Genomic DNA, 23,437 nt, shown 5'->3' on the forward strand with positions numbered 1-23,437 from the left:
CGTGTGAAGGGGGTCAGCTTTCAGAGGAGATTCTCTCCCAGAACAGTTTTAATAAAATACATAGAAAGGTCACTTGTCAAAACTTTGGAACTCAAAGCAGAAACCAGAGAGATGATTGGGATTTCAATGAACAAAGAGAAAGTGGAGGTGGAATCCTGTGATCAAAGTAAAGTGCACACATCCATCCAGTCTACTGAAAAGATGTCCCTAGGCATGGCTGTGCCGTCAGGAGAAGTGGAAACACCTGAATGACGAGGGAGATGAAAGAGGCAGACCGGTGGTGAGCCAGGTACAGGGGAAGGGGAGTGTTTCTTCTGCTGCCATGTCTGAGTCAAACAAGACCAGAGATACTGCATGAGGAATGGGATGAAGGTGTTATTACATCAGAGACAAAATAGAGGGAAAAAGCCCGCACAGCACCCAAAAATCCTAAAATACTAAATACAGACTGGTCCTAATGTGTGTTACATGACCAGTGATATGGGGAAGAAGATGAGCAGTTTATTGCTGCTTAGAAACATCCAGTCATCAGTTTCCACACGGCATCCTTGAGCTCCTGGTTCCTCATGCTGTAGATGAGGGGGTTCACTGCTGGTGGAACCACTGTGTAAAGAAATGCCAATACCAGGTCCAAAAAAAGGGAGGAGATGGAGGAGGGCTTCAGGTAGGTAAAAAGGGCAGTGCTGAGAAACAGGGAGACGACGGCCAGGTGAGGGAGGCAGGTGGAAAAGGCTTTGTGCCGTCCTTGCTGCGAGGGGATCCTCAGCACAGCCCTGAAGATCTGCACATAGGACACCACAATGAACACAAAACAGCCAAAAACTAAACACACATTGAAGAGAATGACTCCAATTTCCCTGAGGTAGGCATCTGAGCAGGAGAGCTTCAGTATATGAGGGATTTCACAGAAGAACTGGTCAACAGCATTGCCATGGCAGAGGGGCACTGAAAATGTATTGGCTGTGTGCAGCACAGAATAGAGAAACCCACTGGCCCAGGCAGCTGCTGCCATGTGGACACAAGCTCTGCTGCCCAGGAGGGTCCCGTAGTGCAGGGGCTGGCAGATGGCAACGTAGCGGTCATAGGCCATGACAGTGAGAAGACAGTACTCTGTTGTGATCAAAAATAAAAAGGAAAATAGTTGAGCCACACATCCTGTGTAGGAAATCGCCCTGGTGTCCCACAAGGAATTGGCCATGGATTTGGGAACAGTGGTGGAGATGCAGCCAAGGTCAGTAACAGGGAGGTTGAGGAGGAAGAAGTACATGGGGGTGTGGAGGTGGTGGTCACAGGCTATGGTGATGATGATGAGACCATTGCCCAGGAGAGCAGCCAGGTAGATGCCCAGGAAGAGGCAGAAGTGCAGGAGCTGCAGCTCCCGTGTGTCTGCAAAGGGCAGCAGGAGGAACTGGCTGATGGAGCTGCTGTTGGACTTCTGCTGCTATCAAGTTTGGAGACCTGTCCAAGGAGGAAAAGGCAAAGAGAAATTAGGGAATCTTTCCTTGAGGAAAATCCCTTCCACTGCTTATGGAATGCCCTCAGGTTGACTCTCTGTATTCAGGGAGAATTTTGTCAGGTCCCTTTTGGGAGGTCTGCAATGTGCTGGCTCGAGCGTGCCACTGCTGGGAGGAGGGTCAGCTGTGGGCTCTGGAGAACTCAGTCCTGCCTGGCAGCAGTCAGTAAATTGAAGGATGGTGTGATCTTAGACTAAATCCCCTGTGGATAGGAAGGAGCTTTTCAGCACTTTCACTCCAGTTTCACCCAAGGGCAGAGCAGAGCTTTGGAGCTTTTTTTCACGTGCCTGTACCTGAGAGTGTTTCTCCTGTCAGAACTCCCTGACATTGCTGCTGCAGTGCCAGTGAAACCTTCCCCTGAATGCAGAGTGGGGAGAGCTGGTCTGTCCATCAGCCCTGGTCTCAACTGCCCTGTGCTGGGTGCTCTCTGATCACACCCTGGTGTTCCCTGATCAACATCAGTGTCTGCACAGTGGGGTATATCAGGGACGTCCCAAATCCGCACTGCCAGAGCATTTTGTTGAGCAGCTCCTTTATTCTCCCTCCCTGACAATGTCTCTGCTGCCTGGAGCTGTCCCTGGAGCTGTCCCTCTCTGCCCATATCACATCCTGCTCTGTGCTCACAGAACTGATCCAGTCTGCCCTGTGCTCACCTCTGCTCTGCAACCCCCTCCTGGCATCATTGCACTGCCCTGGGAACCTCTGTGTGTGCAGAGATCAGGAAATCCTCTGATGTGGACATTCTTGAGAGGAGAAATAAGTTCTAATACACCACACTCAGCACAGCCCACAGGAGAGGAAAAGTCAAAGCAAAGACTCTGCCTGGCAAGAAAATGCTTCCTTGATGTTGTTCTTGAAGTTCCCTTTGGAATTTCTCAAGGATCAGCTGCAGCTGGGAGCAAAGCTGACCCAGGCAGCCTTTTCTTGTAGCAGATGGACCTTATGATGACCTTCCCTGGGTCACTCCTATAACCCATAGTTGCTGTCTCTATGCTTGTGTAAAGCCCACCAGGCAGGCTGAGTGCTGACCCTGGCAGCAGCAGAGTCCCTCCCATGATCACAGCCGCAGGGTGCAGGGACCCTGCTCACTAGGACAGCCCTGGGCACCCCTGGGTGCACACGCTGCTTCACACCTCTGCAGCCATGCCCAGGAGAAGACAGCTGTCCTGCCCTGTCCCTCTGATGCAGCAGAAGGGCATCCCTTCCAGGCAGCACTTTCTGGTCCTATAGAGAACCTGTCCTCCTGACAGACCCCACACACTGCCCCATGTCCCAGCTTTAGGAGATCCCTCCAGGAACAGAACCTGCATTGCCCTGCACCCACAGACATACCAGGCAGAGTGCTGTGGAGATTTCTCCTCCAGTGAGCTCTCAGCATCCATCAGCTCTCTCAGCCTCACAGGTCTCCCCTTGGTGCCTACAGGCAGTGTCCCCAGCCCTGTGTGCTTGGCAGAGGAGCTGCTCCTGGGCAGAGCTGTCTCTCTTCAGCACTGCAATATTTCTGAGCTCCTACTCTCCATCCCAGGAGCCCAGCCCAGCTCCCACCAGAGGAGCAGGTGAAGACATCATATTCTCCATCCCCTCTGTCCTCCGTTGTGTCTCTGGAGGTCCAAGTAACTAACTTGGAAATATACTGAAGTCCTTTGTAATGTTCCCTCCCTTGTCTGGGGAGCAATCCTTCTGTCTGTCAGAGTCCTTTCTCCTGGTCAAACCAGAGTTGGGCAGAAGAATCACCTTGCCTTGTCTCTCTATGAGACACGACCCACAGGAAGGGACAAGGAGGGGTCTCTTTCCCCCTGTGAATGGAAGGGAGTCAGTCGAGTAACTCCAGACCCTTCATCCTTGCTTTGCAGCCCTGGGGCTGGAAGGACTTACTGCTCTGACCTATGGCTGCCACAAACCCATTGGAGTTTCCATTCCACTTGCCCCAGTTCTGGTGGCACATATAGGCACCTTCTGTATGGGAGCTGCTGATCCCAGCTCCCTTAGGAATTACTGGTGGTGGAGGCAAGTTGTCATTAACTCTTCTCCATTAGAGTGAGCCTCATCAGATGGAAAGTGCATGTCACACACATTTGCTGTACTCAAAACTGAAGACCAGGAATGACTCTTTAGGACCCCATGGGTGAGGCTTCTGCTCTCCCTGGGTATTTGAGAGGCAAATCAAGTATTTTTGTTTTCCTTGTTATAAATCTCTCCTCAATCCTGTCTTTTACTTCGGAAAACACTTTTCCATACCCAGAGTCAGCAGATGTCCAACAGCAGCTCCATCAGCCAGTTCCTCCTCCTGCCCTTTGCAGACACATGGGAGCTGCAGCTGCTGCACTTCTGCCTCTTCCTGGGCAAGAGTTTCATGATCATTATTGTAGCCTATGACCATTGACTCCACATGCCCATGTACTTCTTCCTCTTCAACCTCTTGTTGAAGTGGGTGGACCCAGGTGCTCACCAAAGCTGCTCTATCACTCCCCTTCTTCAGCTGCATAGGGGAGAGGAGATGTAACAAAAGGTCAACATAAGGACAGGGAGAGATCATGCAGCGGTCACTCTCCTGAGTTACTCTCAATAAACCCATCTAATTCATTACCCAATCAAAGAGAGCAGAGGAATGGGAAAGAAAAATAAATTAAAACACCCCCCACCAATGGGCATTGGGGTCAGTTCATCACACATTGTCTCAGCCGCTCCTTCCCCCTCATGGGAGGACTCCTCACAGTCTCCCCTTGCTACAGCTTTGGGTCCCTCCCACAGGACACAGTCCTCCATGAACTCCTCCAATGTGAGTCCTTCCCACATGGCTTCAGATCATCACCAACTGCTCCAGGGTGGGTCACTTTAATGGGCTGCCCTCCTTCAGCAACAGACTGCTCCAGCCTGGGTCCTCTCAGCCCTGCCAGCAAACCTGCTCCAGCACAGGCTTCCTATGAGGTCACAGCCTCCTTCAGGTGTCTCCACACGCTCTAGTGTGGGGATGTCTACATGCTGCAGGTAGAATCAGTGTTCCACATCATCCAGAATGGGCGGTGGAGGAACAACCTCACTGACCATGGACTTCACCAGGGGCTTCAAGGGAATCTCTTCTATACTAACATGGTTCACATTTATCCCATTGCTAACCCAGGATCTCATGGTCTTGTGTGATGCAGACATTCTGTAACAAAAAGCTGTGCTCTCTTTGCATTATGTCTCCCTGGTAAGGTGCTCAGATTTCTCCAGGAGGATGCTGTGGAGACAGTGATGAAGGCTTTACTATGTAGACATCAGCCTTTTTTCTTCATCCTCCACCACAACGGTTCCCCCCCCCATTCAATAAAGGTGGGAGATCCGCCCTGGTGCTCCTTCTGTTATTAATGTTCTCGTGGTTTAGTCCTGGCTGGAGGGCAGACACCCACCAAAGTCAGTCTATTACTCCCCTTCTTAGTTGGACAGGGCAGAAAATATACATTAAGAGGCTCAGGAGATTGAATAAGGACAGGGAAGAGCAGCCCAAAAGCAGCATTTGTCAAATTTAGGACTGTTCCCTTTCTAAGGAAAACCTTGAGCCTCAGGGATACTGGGGCTGCTACTGGGCTGCATACAAAAACTCCCCTTTCCCTGTACCTGCATCACCACCAGTCTGGCTCTTTCATGTCCCTGGTCAGGCAGGTGTTTCACCCTCTCCTGATGACACAGCCATGCCTAAGGACATGTTTTCTTGAGTTGCTGTGATTTCACAGTCTCCTTCCTCTCACAAAAACATTTCTCACATGGTTAAGCTTTGTGGCAGGTGAACCTCATTGGTGGCAGATTGCACTTGGAATAGAGTGAGATGTGTTTAATTTAATGGTGAATCTTGTCAGGTTCTATTTGTTGTTGGGAAAATAACTCCCTGTGTGCAGCCAGTTCTCGAAGGAAAGCAGGGGAGCTGGTACAGAGGGGCTGTAATGCCCCACTGTGGAGTGCAGCAGAGAGACCTGATGTAAGGACAAGGGATGCAAGTCCCAGTTGGCTGGTGAGAGTCATGGTGGGCTTGTGGAGATGTGCAGCAAGGTTGTCCCCACTGTGCCGGACCTCAAGGGACCCTTTTTCAGACCAGTCCAGACCTCCTTAGGAGGCACCCTGGATCAATCTCAGTCAGAGGTTGTCATCTCTCTTCGACAGTGAAAATAATAACCTACACCCTTAAAAAGAAATCAGTTTTATTCTGAGCTCCCTTTGAAACAGCTTCAATGATCTGTACATCTGTTAAAGACTTGAAGATAATTACATGAAGAGACATAGATCGTTAGGGCTTGCTTTTTAGTTTAATTAGCCCTCCGGTGCATTTGGTGCTGAGTCCTTGAAGCTCAGGTACTGAGAGGAAATTACAGAAAAACGTTCATGTTAAAAGTAGAAGCCAAAGTACCTGAAGTATTAATGAGTCCCACTGAGAGCCATTGCTGGCTGAGCCTCCCCAGGGACTCGTTAGAACAGGTAACTGGAGGCCATGTTGGCTGGTAGGCAAAGGCAAATTACAAGCAGCTGAGATGCTGAGCAAGCCCTGGGTTGGTTTGATGAAGTATAAAGGCCAATCCCTAACCCCCAGCCCCAGGGAAGACAGGTCCTGTCCCTCAGGAATTACTCTGGGCTCTTCCTGTGGCATCATGGGTTGTATAATGCTGGGAGACGAACAACAGGATGAGAGTTTCTCCTCATTGTTGGTCCAAAGCCCAGCGAGAAATTCATCTGTCTTCCATTTAAATAAAAGAAAGAGCAGGGAGACCCTCCATCCCCTATCACATTCAGGAGGAAACATTGTGGATAGATGAGGCCAAGGCTGAGGTGCTTAATGAAATCTTTGCCACTGTCTTTAGTAATAGGAGCAGTTGTAGAGAGATAATCCAATTTCCTGAGCTAGGAGACAGGGACAGGGAGCAGAATGACCCCACCTCAATCCAGGAGGAGATGGTCCTGCTGCACCACAGAGATGTGCACAGATCTGTGGGGCTGAATGGGATGCACCCAAGGGTTCTGAAAGAGCCACCAAGCCACTTCCCATCAGTCCTGGCTGACTGGATCAGTCAGTGTAATCCCCTATATAAGAAGGAACAGGAGGCTGATCAGGGAAATTACAGGCCTGATAGTTTGACTTCAGTCCCAGAGAAGCTGGTGGAGCAGATCATCCTGAGCAGCATTATCCAGTTCATGAAGAACCCCCAGGTGATCAGGCCCAGTCAGCTTGGGTTCATAAGGGCAGGTCCTGTTTGACCCACTGAATCTCCCTCCATAAGAGGGTGACCTGCTTCTTTGACAAGGTAAGGGCTGTGTTTATTGTCTACCTGACTTTAGCAAGGCCTTGGACACAGTTTTCCAGAACTTGCTCTTAGAGAAGCTCACTGCTTGTGGCTTGGAAGCTGTGGTGGTTCAGCCCCAAGCAATGCTTGAGCACCACATGCTGCTCGCTCACTCCCCGAGGAGAAACAGACAGAGCCTCTGTGGGTTGGGATAAGGGCAGTTTACTGACAAAAGCACCATAAAAGCGGAACAGTAGCCCAAATTGCACTCACACCCAGTGATAGCACAGAGTACCTTACAAACCCAACAATAACAGAGTGCTGCACCATGCCACAAGCACCCCTCTCCAACCAGCCCAATTTCCTTTGATGGGGAAGTGATGTCAGGTGGTGTGGAAAACAGCCCAGGCAAACTCATCTCACCTGTGCTGGCTGCCTGGGGCGGTGAGCTCTGGCCTGGCCAGAACCAGGACATTATCCACCCCTGTTTCCACACCATTGACATCATGCCTGGATCTCACTTTTTCAGAGTCCTGGGGAGGTTCATAACATCATTTATCCATTATTTAGACCATCTGCCATTGAGCGATTTTGTTATACACCAACAATTTAGTGGCTGTCCTCACCTAGAACTAAAACCCCTTGGGGTACACACTGGACTTCCTCATCCTTTCTCATCACCCACCAAGTGCACTCAGGTCCCTGAGTTAAAGCAATCCCACAAATGGGTTCGTCTTTGCCTGTAGCAGGAATAACCTGGACTGTTTTGCCAACTGGTTTTAATGCACACTACAGGGACTTCATCCCCCTCTAGAGTCGCTGGGAGTTTCGATTGGACATGGCTTCACCTCTGGCCCTTCAGGTGACAACAGGGGTTGGTGTCTTAGCAACTCTTTCCTGGCCTCCACTCTCAGTAATTCCCATGGGCACGGGGACCAGCAGGTCCCAGGCAGCCATGCTCCTTAAACATTGCAGGGGGTCAGACACCCCTGCTTGTCCCTGCCTGGAGGTCCTGTCTCATGGGGAGACAAGGAAAGGTGATTGTCCTGCCCAGCTCTGGTTTGATCAGGAGAAAGAACTCTGCTGGACAGAAGGATTTCTCCCCAGCTGAGGGAGGGAACATCAGAGATGAGATCACAGAGCGATCCCCATGAGGCCTGAGGCACCAGGAGGGAGCCTAGAAGAACTGGTCTTCTGCTGAGCTGGCCAGGCTCCTGGGATGAAGGGAGCTCACTGCAACCCAGCAGTGCTCCAGAGAGACAGCTCTGGCCAGGAGCAGCTCCTCTGCCAAGCACACAGGGCTGGGGACACTGCCTGTAGGCATCGAGGGGACACCTGTGAGGCTGAGAGTGGTGATGGATACTGAGAGCTCACTGGAGAAGAAATCCCCACAGCACTCTGCATGGTATGTCTGTGGGTGCAGGGCAATGCAGGTTCTGTTCCTGGAGGGATCTCCTAAAGCTGTGACATGGGGCAGTGTGTGGGGTCTGTCAGGAGGACAGGTTCTCTCTAGGACCAGAAAGTGCTGCCTGGAAGGGATGCCCTTCTGCTGCATCAGAGGGACAGGGCAGGACAGCTGTCTTCTCCTGGGCATGGCTGCAGAGGTGTGAAGCAGCGTGTGCACCCAGGGATGCCCAGGGCTGTCCTAGTGAGCAGGGTCCCTGCACCCCAGGGTCTGTGTGCTGTGGCAGGGACTCTGCTGCTGCCAGGGTCAGAACTCAGCCTGCCTGCTGGACTTCTATCAGCAGTGCAGAAAGAAGCTGTGAGTTTAAAGTGTGACCCATGGAAGGACAGTGTAGGGTCCTCCTGCTGTCAGTGTGTTGTGTAGGACAGGTTTGCTCCCAGCTCCAGCGGATCCCTGGCAACTTCCCAGGGACTTTTCAAGAACACCAAGGATGAATTTTCCACTCCAGGTAAAGAGACTTTACTTTGAATTTTCTGCTCTTGTGGACTAGCTGTGAAGTTGGAGCTGAACTTTTCCTGATAACTTTGCAGCAGGCAGTGCAAACTCATTGGTCATTAGGACTTGTCAGAGCATCTCCTGAGCCCTGCACACACAGAGGTTCCACGGGGCAGTGCCCTGATGCCAGGAGGTGTCTGCAGATCAGAGCTGAGCACAGGGTAATTTGGATGAGGTCTGTGAGCACAGAGCAGAGGTGACATGGGCAAAGAGAAGCATCTGCAGGGACAGCTGCAGTTAGCAGATACATTGGCAAGGAGGAAGAGTGAGCTGCTCCCAGCATTGCCCTGGCAGTGGGGATTTGGTACCTCCCTGACATCACCCAACGTGCTGATACTTTCCCACAGCAACCCCCTGGTTTCTGCCACCCAGCACAGACTCTGAGACAAGACTTCCATGTTTTCAGTCTGAGAAACCTGTGAGTACCTGTCTGTCTGTCCCTGTCCTTGCAGCCCTGGCTGGACTGATTCTCACTGTTTCCATTCCTTTCCTTGCTCCCTTTGTCCCACCATTACCAAAGCTCTGCTCTGCCCTCAGGTGAAACTGGAGTGACAGTGCTGAAAAGCTCATTCCTATCCACAGGGCATTTAGTCTGAGATCCCACCATCCTTCAATTTACTGACTGCTGCAAGGCAGGACTGAGTTCTCCAGAGCCCACAGCTGACCCTCCTCCCAGCAGTGGCACGCTCAAGCCAGCACAAAGCAGACCTCCCAAAAGGGAGCTGAAAAAAGTCCTGAATGCAGGGAGTCAATCTGAGGGCATTCCCTAAGAATTAGAAGATGTTTTCCTAAAAGAAGTGTTCCATCACTTTTCACTGTGTCTTTTCCTCCTTGGACAGGTCTCCACTCTTGACGGCAGCAGATGTCCAACAGAAGCAGCTCCATCAGCCAGTTCCTCCTCCTGCCCTTTGCAGAAACACGGGAGCTGCAGCTCCTGCACTTCTGCCTCTTCCTGGGCATCTACCTGGCTGCTCTCCTGGGCAATGGCCTCATCATCATCACCATAGCCTGTGACCACCACCTCCACACCCCCATGTAATTCTTCCTCCTCAACCTCGCTGTTACTGACCTTGGCTGCATCTCCACCACTGTTCCCAAATCCCTGGCCAACTCCTTGTGGGACACCAGGGCCATTTCCTACACAGGATGTGTGGCTCAACTATTTTCCTTTTTATTTTTGATCACAACAGAGCTCTATCTTCTCACTGTCATGGCCTATGACCGCTACGTTGCCATCTGCCACCCCCTGCACTACGGGACCCTCCTGGGCAGCAGAGCTTGTGTCCACATGGCAGCAGCTGCCTGGGGCAGTGGGTTTCTCCATGCTGTGCTGCACACGGCCAGTACATTTTCAGTGCCCCTCTGCCATGGCAATGCTCTTTACCAGTTCTTCTGTGAAATCCCCCAGATCCTCAAGATCTCCTGCTCAGATGCCTACCTCAGGGAAATTGGACTCATTGTGGTCAGTATCTGTTTAGGTTTTGGGTGTTTTGTGTTCATTGTGGTGTCCTATGTGCAGATCTTCAGGGCTGTGCTGAGGATCCCCTCTGAGCAGGGACGGCACAAAGCCTTTTCCACCTGCCTCCCTCACCTGGCCGTGGTCTCCCTGTTTGTCAGCAGTGTCCTGTTTGCCTACCTGAAGCCCCCCTCCATCTCCTCCCTTGTGCTGGATATGGTAGTGGCGTTTCTTTACTCGGTGGTTCCACCAGCAGTGAACCCCCTCATCTACAGCATGAGGAACCAGGAGCTCAAGGATGCTTTGTGGAAACTGATTACTAGTGTGCCTGGTGTTTCTAAGCAGCAATAAACTGCTCCACGTTGTGGAAGGATTTTTCCTTCTTTTCTGTCTAATCTATAATAAAATAGTGCACCTCCATCCCATTCCTAATGCAGCTTCTCCTGAACTTGTGTGACCCAGACCTGTGCTCTCTTTGAATTAAGTCTGCCTGAAAACAGACAGAGCCTCTGTGGGTTGGGATAAGGACAGTTTACTGACAAAAGCACCATAAAACGGGAACAATAACAGCCCCAATTGCACTCACACCCAGTGACAGCACAGAGTACATTACAAACCCATCAATAACAGAGTGCTGCAGCATGGTATGACTACCTCTCCTCAGCCAGTCCCTTGGATGGGGAAGTGATGCCAGGTGGTGTGAAAAACAGCCCAGGCAAACTCAGGTCACCTGTGCTGGCTGCTAGGGGAGGTGAGCTCTGGCCTGGCCAGAACCAGGACATTATCCACTCCGGTTTCCACACCATCTACATCATGCCCAGATCTTACATTTTCAGAGTCCTGGGGAGGTTCATAACATCATTTATTATTTAGACCATCTACCCTGGACCACCATCCAGGAAATAGTATAGAGAAATATGTAATATTTGGCATTTTTTCTCCTTTGACAATGTCTAAAGCCAGCTGGATGGCTTTCACCTCTGCAAACTGGCTGGATTTGCCTTCTCCATAGGCAGCTTCTGCAACTGGTTGTGTAGGACTCCATACATCAGCCTTCCACCTCTGATGTTTACCAGAAATGTGACAGGACCCATTGGTGAACAGGGCATTTTTCTTCTCATTTTCTGGAAATTCAGTGTACACTGAAGCCTCTTCACCACATGTCACCTGTTCCTGTGGTGATATTCCAAAATCTTTCTATCTGGCCAGTCTGTGATCACTTCCAGAGTTCCTGGGTGATTGGGGTTTCTTATTCAATCCCGCTGTGTGATAAGTGTGACCCACTTGCTCCATGTAGCATGAGTGGCATGTTGTGTTGGAGGGGCCTTCCCTTTGAACATCCAGCCCAGCACTGGCAGTCGGGGTGCCAGGAGGAGCTGGGCTTCAGTCCCAATCACTTCTTAAGTGGCTCAAACCCCTTCATGTGCTGCCAGTATTTACCTTTCTGTTAGAGTGTCTGGATCATCTGTAGCCCCGACTCCAAAACCCCAGAGACTGACCTTGGGCCTCCTGTTGCCTTTTGTGGCGTGGCGACCCAGTTCAGGAACGGCAATGACGCCACACTCTGGCCTCACGGTCCATCAGCTCACAGACACCAATGTGGTGGACGGCAAATGGCGTTTATTAGTGAGTGGCACAGTGTTATATAGCTGTCCTGGTTTTGGTCAGGATGGAGTTAACTTCTTTTGTAGCAGCGGATGGAATGCTGTGTTTGAGAGTTAAAATGAAAGCAGTGCTGGTAACACCCTGATGTTTTTAGTTGCTGTCAGACAGTCAAGGACTTTCTCAGCTCTTCGTATTTCTCCATTCATGGGAAAGGAGGGGCAAAGCCAGGACAGGTGACCCAACTGGCCAAAGAGAGTATTCCATGCCACTTACATCCTGCCCAGGATATTGGGGGGCTGACAGGAGGAAGGCCTAGGGCGGCTCCGGGACGCTCTGGGTGGCACGGCCTGAGTTGTGTGGTTTGGTGAGAAACTGCATTGTGTATCAACAGCTTCATTTATTTTTGCTCTAAGGTCCTGTTAGCATTGTTATATTGTATCTTTCTGTTATCTTAGTAAACTATCCTTATCCCAACCCATGGGCCTCTTATTTCTTGGTTTTGGGGTTATTTGCCCTTTCCTCTTCCTTTGCCCTTCCCTTACCTCTCTCTCACACACACAAACACCGTTCCCTTTTCTCTGCAGCTGCGTGGATCTCGGCTTCAGAGATCACTTCAGCCGGGGTGAAACCACAACAGTCTTTTTGCTTCCCAACGTCGGGCCCGAAAGGTTGAGATAACGGTAGATCTGACCCTGACCCTATTGTAATTAAGACAAAGTTGTGATAAGCACTTTGGTTTAAGCAGTCTCTGGTCACGATGCTCTGGTATTTACTCACAAGGCTGTGCTCACAGCTGTGGCAGCAAAACCACCGTCTGCTGTATGCAATCCTAGCAGGATCTTTTAAAATCTTGGGGCTGCGGCTCCTGTTTTCGTTCCCGTACCTCCTTTTGGTGTACTTTATGACAGCAGTCTATGATGCAGTGATATCGATGATTGTGAACTTGTTCTGGTACTTGTATGAAATTTTGCTGCCCTGTCCATTCTTTGGACAGGGAGGAGTTAGTAACGGCAGCTGGTATGGTGGGAGTAGAGAAAGAAATATCTACTCTGCTTTCTCTTCCTTTGGGCTCAATACAACAGCTCTGGTAACAGCTTTTGAAAATTTCCAATATCCCTGTAATATTCAAACTAGCATTTTGCTGTTGTTATGTTTGGTGAATATGGTTCTGCTTTTGTTCAATATTAAGCACAGGGTTATGAATACCACTCAAGAGTGTTCTGCGAGGCCAGATAATCACGAGTGGCAGGGCATGTGGCAGAGTATGGGCAACTACCTAGGCACTGTCTCACGCCCGATGGTTTGGAGTTTCACTCCCGAACAGTTACAGGACCCTGATAAAGTGACTGCATATCTGAAAAGAAATTGCCGTAAGTTTCCCAGAGATGCACAGCTTACTGCACTGTGCTGGGCCCTGGCCACTATTTACCAAACACTGCTTGACAGCAGTCAGCACTGGCAGAGGGAAAGGAAGGAAAACAGACCAGCAGAAACTGCAGCTACTGTAATCACTGGGACTAACACTGAGGCCACTGTAACTTCTGTGACTAGCACTGTGGCTACTGCAACCTGCCCAACTGATGCTGCAGCTACCGCTGCCCCTACAGCAGATACTGCTGGTAAAACAAAAAATCACCACACATCAGTGTCTGTTGCTCCCGTACTAAAGAGGAAATACACAAAGAGAGTTGTTCCTGTAGTGAAGGATGAGGATGAGGATGAAATTGAATCAGGGCCACCTGATGAAGGTCAGGATAAAGTGGGGTCATCTGATGAATGTCAGGATAAAGCTGAGTCATCCGATGAATGTCAGGATGAAGTAAGGCCATCCAAACCATCTCAGGATAAGGCAAAGCCATCCAAACCATCTCAGGATAAGGAAAAGCCATCTCAACCATCCCGGGATAAGGTTGTTCCATCTCAACCATCTCAGGGTGAGGTTGTTGTCACAAGATCCCTGTCCCTGAGTGAACTGCGTGAAATTCGAAAAGATTTCAGCCGCCGCCCAGGTGAGCACATCATCACTTGGTTGCTCCGATCCTGGGATCACGGAGCCAGTAGTCTGGAATTAGATGGCAGGGAGGCCAAGCAGTTGGCATCCCTAGCTAGAGAAGGAGGCATTGATAAGGCAATTGGGGAAAAGCCTGAAATCCTCAGCCTCTGGAGTCGACTACTGTCAAGTGTGAGGGAAAGGTATCCCATAAAGGAATACATTACATGTCAAACACCCAAGTGTAACAACCTAGAGGCAGTTATCCAGCACCTGAGAGAATTAGCTGTACGGGAGGTAATTTATTATGATCTGGACAACTCACAGCTTCCCTCTGATCCTGATGACATCCTATGCACCCCAGATATGTGGCGTAAGGTTGTACGAAGTGCACCAGCAGGGCACACCAATTCATTGGCAACAATGGACTGGAGTGATACATATCCACCAACCGTATCTGAGGTGTCCGGCCACCTTCGGAGATATCAGGACAATGTTTCTCTCTCTGTCATTGCAGCAGTAGAGAAACTGGTCAAACGACTTGACGAAAATGTGTCCATCTCCAAACCCGTATGCAGCCATGTTGCAGCTATTGGGAGAAAGCGTCCATCGTCCCAGAAGGGAGGATACAGTAGGTACACACCGCGAGAGACGCTGTGGTTTTACCTGCGTGACCATGGTGAGGACATGATGAAGTGGGGTATGCAGCCCACCTCAGCCCTTCAAGCACGAGTGAATGAGCTGCGAGGTAAAAGAATTGCACAACGTGATTCTGACAGGAAGAACGTTGCACCAGTGAACAGCCAACACAGTCAGCAACAATAGAGGTGCCCTGCCTCCAGCCAGGTGGAGGAGAGGGATAACCGTGTTTATTGGACTGTGTGGATCCGACGGCCTGGCACGTCAGACCCACAAGAGTACAAGGCTCTGGTGGATACTGGTGCCCAGTGTATGGTAATGCCATCGAATCATGTTGGGACAGAACCTGTTAGCATTTTTGGAGTGACAGGGGGATCCCAACAATTGACTGTGTTAGAGGCTGAAATGAGCTTAACTGGGAAGGACTGGGAGAAACACCCAATTGTGACTGGCCCAGAAGCTCCATGCATTTTAGGTATGGATTATCTCCGTAGAGGGTATTTTAAAGACCCAAAAGGGTACCGATGGGCTTTTGGAATAGCTGCTTTGGAGACAGAAGAAATTGAACAATTGCGTGCCTTGCCTGGACTCTCGGACAATCCTTCTGTTGTGGGGTTGTTGAAGGTTAAAGAACAGCAAGTACCAATTGCTACAACGACAGTGCACAGGAGACAATACTGTACTAACCGGGATTCCCTGATCCCCATCCATAAGCTGATTCGTCAACTGGAGAGTCAAGGAGTGATCAGTCGAACCCGCTCACCCTTTAACAGTCCCATATGGCCAGTGTGGAAGTCTGATGGAGAGTGGAGGCTGACAGTGGATTATCGTGGCCTAAATGAAGTCACTCCAGGTATGAGTGCTGCTGTACCGGACATGCTGGAACTGCAGTATGAACTGGAGTCAAAGGCAGCCAAGTGGTATGCCACAATTGATATTGCAAATGCTTTCTTCTCAATACCACTGGCGCCAGAGTGCAGGCCACATTTTGCTTTCACCTGGAGGGGCATCCAATACACGTGGAATCGTCTGCCCCAGGGGTGGAAACACAGTCCCACCATCTGCCATGGACTGATTCAGACTACACTGGAAAAGGGTGAAGCCCCAGAGCACCTGCAGTATATTGATGACATCATTGTATGGGGCAATACAGCAGAGGAAGTATTTGAGAAAGGAAAAAGGATAATTGAAATCCTTTTAGAAGCTGGTTTTGCTATAAAACAAAGTAAAGTCAAGGGGCCTGCGCAAGAAATCCAGTTTTTAGGAATAAAATGGCAGGATGGGCGTCGTCAGATCCCAATGGACATTATCAATAAAATAGCAGCTATGTCTCCACCAAGCAACAAAAAGGAAACACAAGCTTTCTTAGGTGTCATAGGTTTTTGGCGAATGCATGTCCCAAACTGCAGTCTCATTGTGAGCCCACTTTACCACGTAACTCGGAAGAAGAATGATTTCCAAAGGGGCCCTGAGCAGCAACAAGCCTTTGAGCAGATCAAACGTGAGATAGTCCATGCAGTGGCCCTTGGGCCTGTCCGGACAGGGACAGATGTTAAAAATGTGCTTTACACTGCGGCCGGGGAGAATGGACCCACCTGGAGTCTCTGGCAGAAAGCACAAGGGGAGACTCGAGGTCGACCGCTGGGGTTTTGTAGTCGGGCCTACAAAGGCTCTGAGGCCAATTATACTCCAACAGAAAAGGAAATACTGGCCGCCTATGAAGGGGTTCGAGCTGCTTCAGAAGTGATTGGAACTGAAGCCCAGCTCCTCCTGGCACCCCGACTGCCAGTGTTGGGCTGGATGTTCAAAGGGAAGGTCCCTTCTACACATCATGCCACTGATGCTACGTGGAGCAAGTGGGTTGCACTGATTACTCAGCAGGCTCGAATAGGAAACCCTAATCACCCAGGAATTGTGGAAGTGATCACAGACTGGCCTGAAGGCAAAGATTTTGGGATGTCACCAGAGGATGAGGAGGTAACACGGGCTGAAGAAGCCCCACCTTACAATAAACTGCCAGAGAATGAGAAGCAATATGCCCTTTTCACTGATGGCTCCTGTCACCTTGTGGGAACGCATCGAAGATGGAAAGCTGCTGTATGGAGTCCTACAAGACGAGTAGCAGAAGCCACTGAAGGAAAAGGTGAATCAAGCCAGTTTGCTGAGGTGAAAGCCATCCAGTTAGCCCTGGACATTGCTGAGAGAGAAAAGTGGCCAATGCTCTACCTTTATACTGATTCATGGATGGTAGCCAATGCCCTGTGGGGTTGGTTGCAGCAGTGGAAAAAGAACAACTGGCAGTGTAGAGGCAAACCCATATGGGCTGCTGACTTATGGCAAGATACTGCTGCCCGGTTAGAGAAGCTCGTTGTAAAGGTACGTCATGTTGATGCCCATGTGCCTAAGAGTCGGGCCATGGAGGAACATCAAAACAACCATCAGGTAGATACGGCTGCTAGGATTGAAGTGGCTCAGGTAGATCTAGACTGGCAACGCAAAGGTGAATTGTTCATAGCTCGATGGGTTCATGATTCCTCAGGTCATCAAGGGAGAGATGAAACATATAGATGGGCTCAGGATCGAGGGGTGGACTTAACCATGGATGCTATTGCACAAGTTATCCATGAGTGTGAGATGTGTGCCGCAATCAAGCAAGCGAAGCGCTTGAAGCCCCTTTGGTATGGAGGCCGGTGGATGAAATACAGATATGGGGAGGCCTGACAGATTGATTACATCACCCTCCCATGAACCCGCCATGGAAATGTTGCGTGCTTACGATGGTGGAGGCGACCACCGGCTGGCTAGAAACATATCCCGTACCCCATGCCACTGCCCGGAATACAATCCTGGGTCTGGAAAGGCAAGTCCTGTGGCGACACGGCACCCCAGAAAGAATTGAGTCAGACAACGGGACTCATTTCCGAAACACTCTCATAGACATCTGGGCCAAAGAGCATGGCATTGAGTGGGTGTACCACATTCCTTATCATGCACCAGCCTCTGGGAAAATTGAACGATATAATGGGCTCTTAAAGACTACCCTGAAAGCGATGGGTGGTGGAACATTCAAACACTGGGATACACATTTAGCCAAAGCCACGTGGTTAGTTAACTCTAGGGGATCCACCAATCGAGCTGGTCCTGCCCAGTCAAAATTTCCACGTACTGTGGAAGGAGACAGAGTCCCAGTGGTGCATATGAAGAGTATATTAGGGAAGACGGTTTGGGTCATCCCTGCTTCGGGCAAAGGTAAACCCATGTCTGGGATTGCTTTTGCTCAAGGACCTGGTTGTACTTTTCCCTTCCCTTACTTCTCACCCACCCCCCCCACCCCCCCCTTCCCTTTAACCTGCTCTTTTCCTTTAAGGAGCAGGCAGCTGCGTGGATCTTGGCCCTCAGCCGGGGTGAAACCACGACAAGTCCCTTGCTTTTTCAGTCTGGAGAAAAGGAGACTGAGGAGAGACCTCATTGCAGTCTGTGGCATCCTGAGGAGGGGGAGAGAGGGGGCAGGCACTGATATCTCTTTCGTAGCCAGGGATAGAACCTGAGGGAACAGCATGAAGCTGTGACAGGGGAGGTTTAGGCTAGATATGAGGGAGAGGTTCTTTACTGAGAGGGTGGTCAGGCCCTGGAACAGGCTGCCCAGGGAAGGGGTCACAGCACTGAGCTTGACCAAGTTCAAGAAGCATCTGGATGATGCGCTCAGTTCCGTGCTCTGACTTGGCTGGCCCTGTGTGGAGCCAGGAGTTGGACTTTATGATCCTTATGGGTCCCTTCCAACTCAGGAGATTCTTTGACTCTGTCTGAAATCACCATTTAGCAGTGGATCTGCACACCAGCACTTGTGGTTGGTCTCTAGATTTCCCTTCCCCTTCCCCTTTGACCGTTCAGACACCTCTCAAACATCCAGCTGCTGCTCTGAGTTTCAGGGAGTTAAACCCTTGCCTTTCTGGCAGTTGTCTGACTCATTCTGTCTTTAGCCAGCTCTTGAGCTGCAGTGATTTCACAGTCTGCTTCCTCTTACAAAAACATTTCTCACATGGTTAAGCTTTGTGGCAGGTGAACCTCACTGGTGGCAGAATGCACTTGGCATAGAGTGAGGAGTGTTGAATTTAATGGTGAATCTTGTCAGGTTTCTTCTGTTGGTGGGAAAATAACTCCCTGTGTGCTGCCTGTGTGCAGCCAGTTCTCTAAGGAAAGCAGGGGGAGCTGGTACAGAGGGGCTGTAATGCCCCACTGTGGAATGCAGAGAGAGACCTGATGTAAGGACAAGGGATGCAAGTCCCAGTTGGCTGGTGAGAGTCATGGTGGGCTTGTGGAGATGTGCAGCAAGGTTGTCACCACTGTTCCAGACATCAGGGGACCTTTTTTTTGAGCAGTCCAGACCTCTTTAGGAGACAACATGCATCAATCTCAGTCAGAGGTTATCATCTCTCCTCTACAGTGAAAATAATAACCTACAACCTTAAAAAGAAATCAATTTTCCTATGAACTCCCTTTGAAACAGCTTCAATGGTATGCACATCTCTTGAAGATTTGAAGATAATTTCATCAAGAGACATAGCTCGTTAGGTCTTCTTTTTTATTTTTAATGAGCCCTGGGGTGCATTTGGTGCTGAGTCCTTGAAGCTCAGGTACTGAGAGGAAATCACACAAAAAACTCCATGTCAAAAGTAGAAGCCAAAGTACCCTGAAGTATTAATGAGTCCCGCTGAGAGCCATTGCTGGCTGAGCCTCCCCAGGGACTCGTTAGCACAGGTAATTGGAGGCCATGTTGGCTGGTAGGCAAAGGCAATGTACAAGCAGCTGAGATTCTGAGTAAGCCCTGGGTTGGTTTGGTGAAGCAGAAAGGCCAAGCCCTGACCCCCAGCCCCAGGGAAGACAGGTCCTGCCCCTCAGGCATTGCTCAGGCTCTTCCTGGGGCATTGTGGGGTGTGTAACACTGAAGGAAGAACAACAGGATGAGAGTTTCTCCTCATTGTTGGTCCAAAGCCCAGCTAGAAATTCATCTGTCCTCCATTTAAATAAAAGAAAGACCAGGGAGACCCTCCATCATCTATCAGATTCAGGAGGAAACATTGTTGAAAGATGAGGCCAAGGCTGAGGTGCTTAATGAAATCTTTGCCACTGTCTTTAGTAATAGGAGCAGTTGTACAGAGAGAATCCAATTCCCTGAGCTAGGAGACAGGGACAGGGAGCAGAATGAGCCCACCTCAATCCAGGAGGAGATGGTCCTGCTGCACCACAGAGATGTGCACAGATCTGTGGGGCTGTATGGGATGCAGCCAAGGGTGCTGAAAAAACTAGCAAGGGAGGTTCACCAAGCCACTTTCCATCAGTCCTGGCTGACTGGAGAGGTACCAGAAGACTGGAAATCAGTCGATGTAACCCCCTATATAAGAAGGAACAGAAGGATGATCAGGGAAATTACAGGCCTGATGGTTTGACTTCAGTCCCAGAGAAGCTGATGGAGCAGATCATCCTGAGAGGCATTAACCAGTTCATGAAGAACCCCCAGGTGATCAGGCCCAGTCAGCTTGGGTTCCTAAGGGCAGGTCCTGTTTGTCACACTGGATCTCCCTCTATGAGAGGGTGACCTGCTTCCTGGACAAGGGAAGGGCTGTGCATGTTGTTTACCTGACTTTAGCAAGGCCTTAGACACAGTTTTCTAGAACTTTCTCTTAGAGAAGCTCACTGCTTGCGGCTTGGAAACTGTGGTGGTTGAGCCCAAAGCAATGGCTGAGCACCACATGGTGCTCGCTCACTCCTGGAGGAGAAGCAGACAGAGCCTCTGTGGGTTGGGATGAGGACAGTTTACTGACAAAAGCACCATAAAAAGGGAGCAATATCAGCCCAAATTGCACTCACACCCAGTGATAGCACAGAGAGTACCTTACAAACCCAACAATAACAGAGTGCTGCACCATGCCATGACCACCCCTCCCCAACCAGCGCCTTTGTCAGGGAAATTATGTCAGTGTGCTGGTTTCAGCTGGGATCGAGTTAATTTCTTTTCTAATAACGGGTGGAATGCCGTGTTTGGGAGTTGGGATGAGAGCAGTGCTGATAACACCCTGATGTTTCTGGTTGTTGCCAAGCAATCAAGGACTTTTCAGTTGTTCCTATTTCCCTACTAAGGAGAAGGAAGGGGACACAGCCAGGACAGGTGACCCGAACTGGCCAAAGGGTGTATTCCATGCCAATTACATCATGCTCAGCATAAAAGGGGGGCTGGTGGGAGGAGAAGGAGACAGCTCCAGGACATGCAGTTTTTTTGGTATGGTCCAGTTTTCAGGACAGCTCTGGGCTGCACGGCCTGAGTTGTGTGGTTCAGTGAGAAACTCCATTGTGTATCATCAGTTTCATATATTTTGCTACAAAATCCTGTTATAATTGTTATATCTCTCTTTCTGCTATTCTAGTAAACTATCCTTATCCCAACCTGTGAGGTTTTGTTTCCTTGGATTTGGGTTTTTTCCCTCTCCCTTTCCTCTCCCTCCCTTCCAACTTGTCCCCCCACCTTCTTCCTTTTAAAGAACAAGGAACTGTCTGGTGCTCAGCTCTCAGCTGGGGCAAAACCACATCTACTAAAATCCAAAACAAATCTATTCTTAAAAACACGATAATTCTTATATTAAAATTATATTAATTGTCTCTTAAGCTGCATCTCCATCAATCTATTCAGCATGATTACATTTCATTAAATCGACAGGGCCAACAATACAATGAAGAAAATGATCAGTTTATTGCTGCTTAGAAACATCCAGTCCTCAGTTTCCACACGGCATCTTTGAGCTCCTGGATCCTCATGCTGTAGATGAGGGGGTTCACTGCCAGTGGAACCACCATGTAAAGAAATACCTCTACCAGGTTAAGTGGTCTCTGGAGACTGGACAGGGGCCAACGGCTCCAAGTTGGAACAAAGGAAAGGTGACAGAGCCCCGGGACAGTCTCCTGAGTTGGTAGTCGAGTATCCTTCTCTGGAGATATTCAAGACCCATCTGGATGCCGACCTGTCCGACCCGTCCGAGGACTCTGCTTTTGAAGGGGGGGCTTGGACTTGATGATCTCTGGAGGTCCCTTCCAACTCCAATTCTGTGAATCTGTTAATCTGTAAATAGGGAGGATATTTAGAGGGGCTCTTCAGGTAGGCAAACATGGCAGTGCTGACAAAGGAGGAGTCTACTCACATGTAAGGAAGGCATGTGGAAAAGGCTTTGTGCCATCCCTGCTCCGAGGGGATCCTCAGCACAGCCCTGAAGATCTGCACATAGGACACCACGATGAACACAAAAACACCCAAAAGCCAAACAAGCTCTGGCCACAATTTCCCTGAGCGTGGCCAGTGAGCAAGAGAGTTTGAGGATCTGGGGGATTTCACAGAAGAACTGGTCAGCAGCATTGCCATGGCAGAGGGGCAGTGAAAATATATTTGCTGTGACAATATATTTAATAAGAAATTAAAAATTATCTGTCTTTTTGCTGTCAGAGAAAGGAGAGAGAAAGTGTAAGGAACTTTGCAGATAACAAGGTCGGTGAAGTAGGGGGAGAAGGTCCTCCCAGCCTCATTGCAGAGATACCCTTGCATCCCATGCAGAAGACCATGGTGAATGAGGCTGTTCCCCCTCAGCCCATGCTACATGATGTGGAACAGTGATTCTACATGCAGCCTGTAGACGTCACCACGCTTAGGCAGGTGCAGACACCTGAAGGAGGCTGTGACCTCATAGGAAGCCTGTGCTGGAGCAGGTTTGCTGGCAGGGATGTGGAGGACCCAGGCTGGAGCAGTCTGGTGCTGAAGGAGGGCAGCCCATTCAAGTGACCCACCCTGGAGCAGTTGGTGATGATCTGAAGCCATGTGGGAAGAACTTGGAGGGGTTCATGCAGGACTGTCTCCTGTGGGTGGGACCCAATGCTGGAGCACGGGGAGACTGTGAGGAGTCCTCCCATGAGGGGGAAGGAGCAGCTGAGACAATGTGTGATGAACTGACCCCAATGCCCATTCCCCATCCTCCTGTGCTGCTCAGTTAGAGGAAGGAGAGAATTGGAGAGTGAAGGGGACACTGGGAAAAACAGGGAGGGATGTGAGTGGGTGTTTTAATTTATTTATCTTTCCCATTCCTCTGCTCTCTTTGATTGGGTAATGAATTAGATGGGTTTATTGAGAGTAACTCTGGTGAATGACCTCTGCATGATTTCTCCCTGTCCTTATCTTGACCTTTTGTTACATCTTCTCTCCCTTATGCAGCAGAGGAAGGGGAGTGATAGAGCAGCTTTGGTGAGCACCTGGGTCAACTCCCTTCTACAAGAGGTTGAAGAGAAAGAAGTACATGGGCATGTGGAGTCAATGGTCATAGGCTATAGTATTGATCATTAAATTCTTGCCCAGGAGAGCAGCCAGGTAGATGCCCAGGAAGAGCCAGAAGTGCAGGAGCTGCAGCTCCCGTGTGTCTGCAAAGGGCAGGAGGAGGAACTGGCTGATGGAGCTGCTGTTGGACATCTGCTGCCTCTGGGTATGGAAAAGTGTTTTCAGAAGTAAAAGACAGGAGTGAGGAGAGATTTATAACATGGAAAACTACAATCTTGATTTATCTCACAAACTCCCAGGTGTGCACGAGGAGCAGAAGCCTCTGTCATGGGCTCCCAAAGAGTCATTCCTGGTCTTCAGTTTTGGGTACAGGCGAATGGGGGTGACACACAGTTTCCATCAGATCAAGTCCACTCTCATGGAGAAGGGGATCTTGGAAACTTGTCTCTGCCCCCAGTAATTCCCATGGGAGCTGGGAACAGCAGCTCCCAGACAGAAGGAGCCTATTTTTGCCACCAGAACTGTGACAAGAGGAATCCCAGCACAGGTGGGTTTGTGACAGCCATAGGTCAGAGCTGCATCCCCTTCCAGCCCCAGGGCTGTAAAGCAAGGATGAGGGGTCTAGAGTGACTCCAAGAGGGGGAAAGAGTTGCGACATGGGGATCGTGTCTTACAAGAGAACCAGGAAAAGTGATTGTCCTGCCCAGCTCTGG

General features: G+C 49.9%; 1 protein-coding gene across 1 annotated transcript in view; it reads right to left on the reverse strand.

The window, feature by feature from the left end:
- Positions 1-511: 511 nt before the first annotated feature.
- Positions 512-23,437, reverse strand: part of LOC311202501 (olfactory receptor 14A16-like) — a gene marked incomplete at both ends in the record, with an annotated part of 36,233 nt that continues 13,307 nt past the window's right edge. The window contains one exon of the mRNA XM_084277086.1: positions 512-1,441. Coding sequence (XP_084133212.1) covers positions 512-1,441 — 930 coding nt within the window. The remainder of the gene's footprint in view (positions 1,442-23,437) is intronic.

This window comes from Gallinula chloropus, assembly GCF_964237585.1.
Source record: "Gallinula chloropus genome assembly, chromosome: 30".
In the NCBI taxonomy this organism is placed as follows: Eukaryota; Metazoa; Chordata; class Aves; order Gruiformes; family Rallidae; genus Gallinula; species Gallinula chloropus.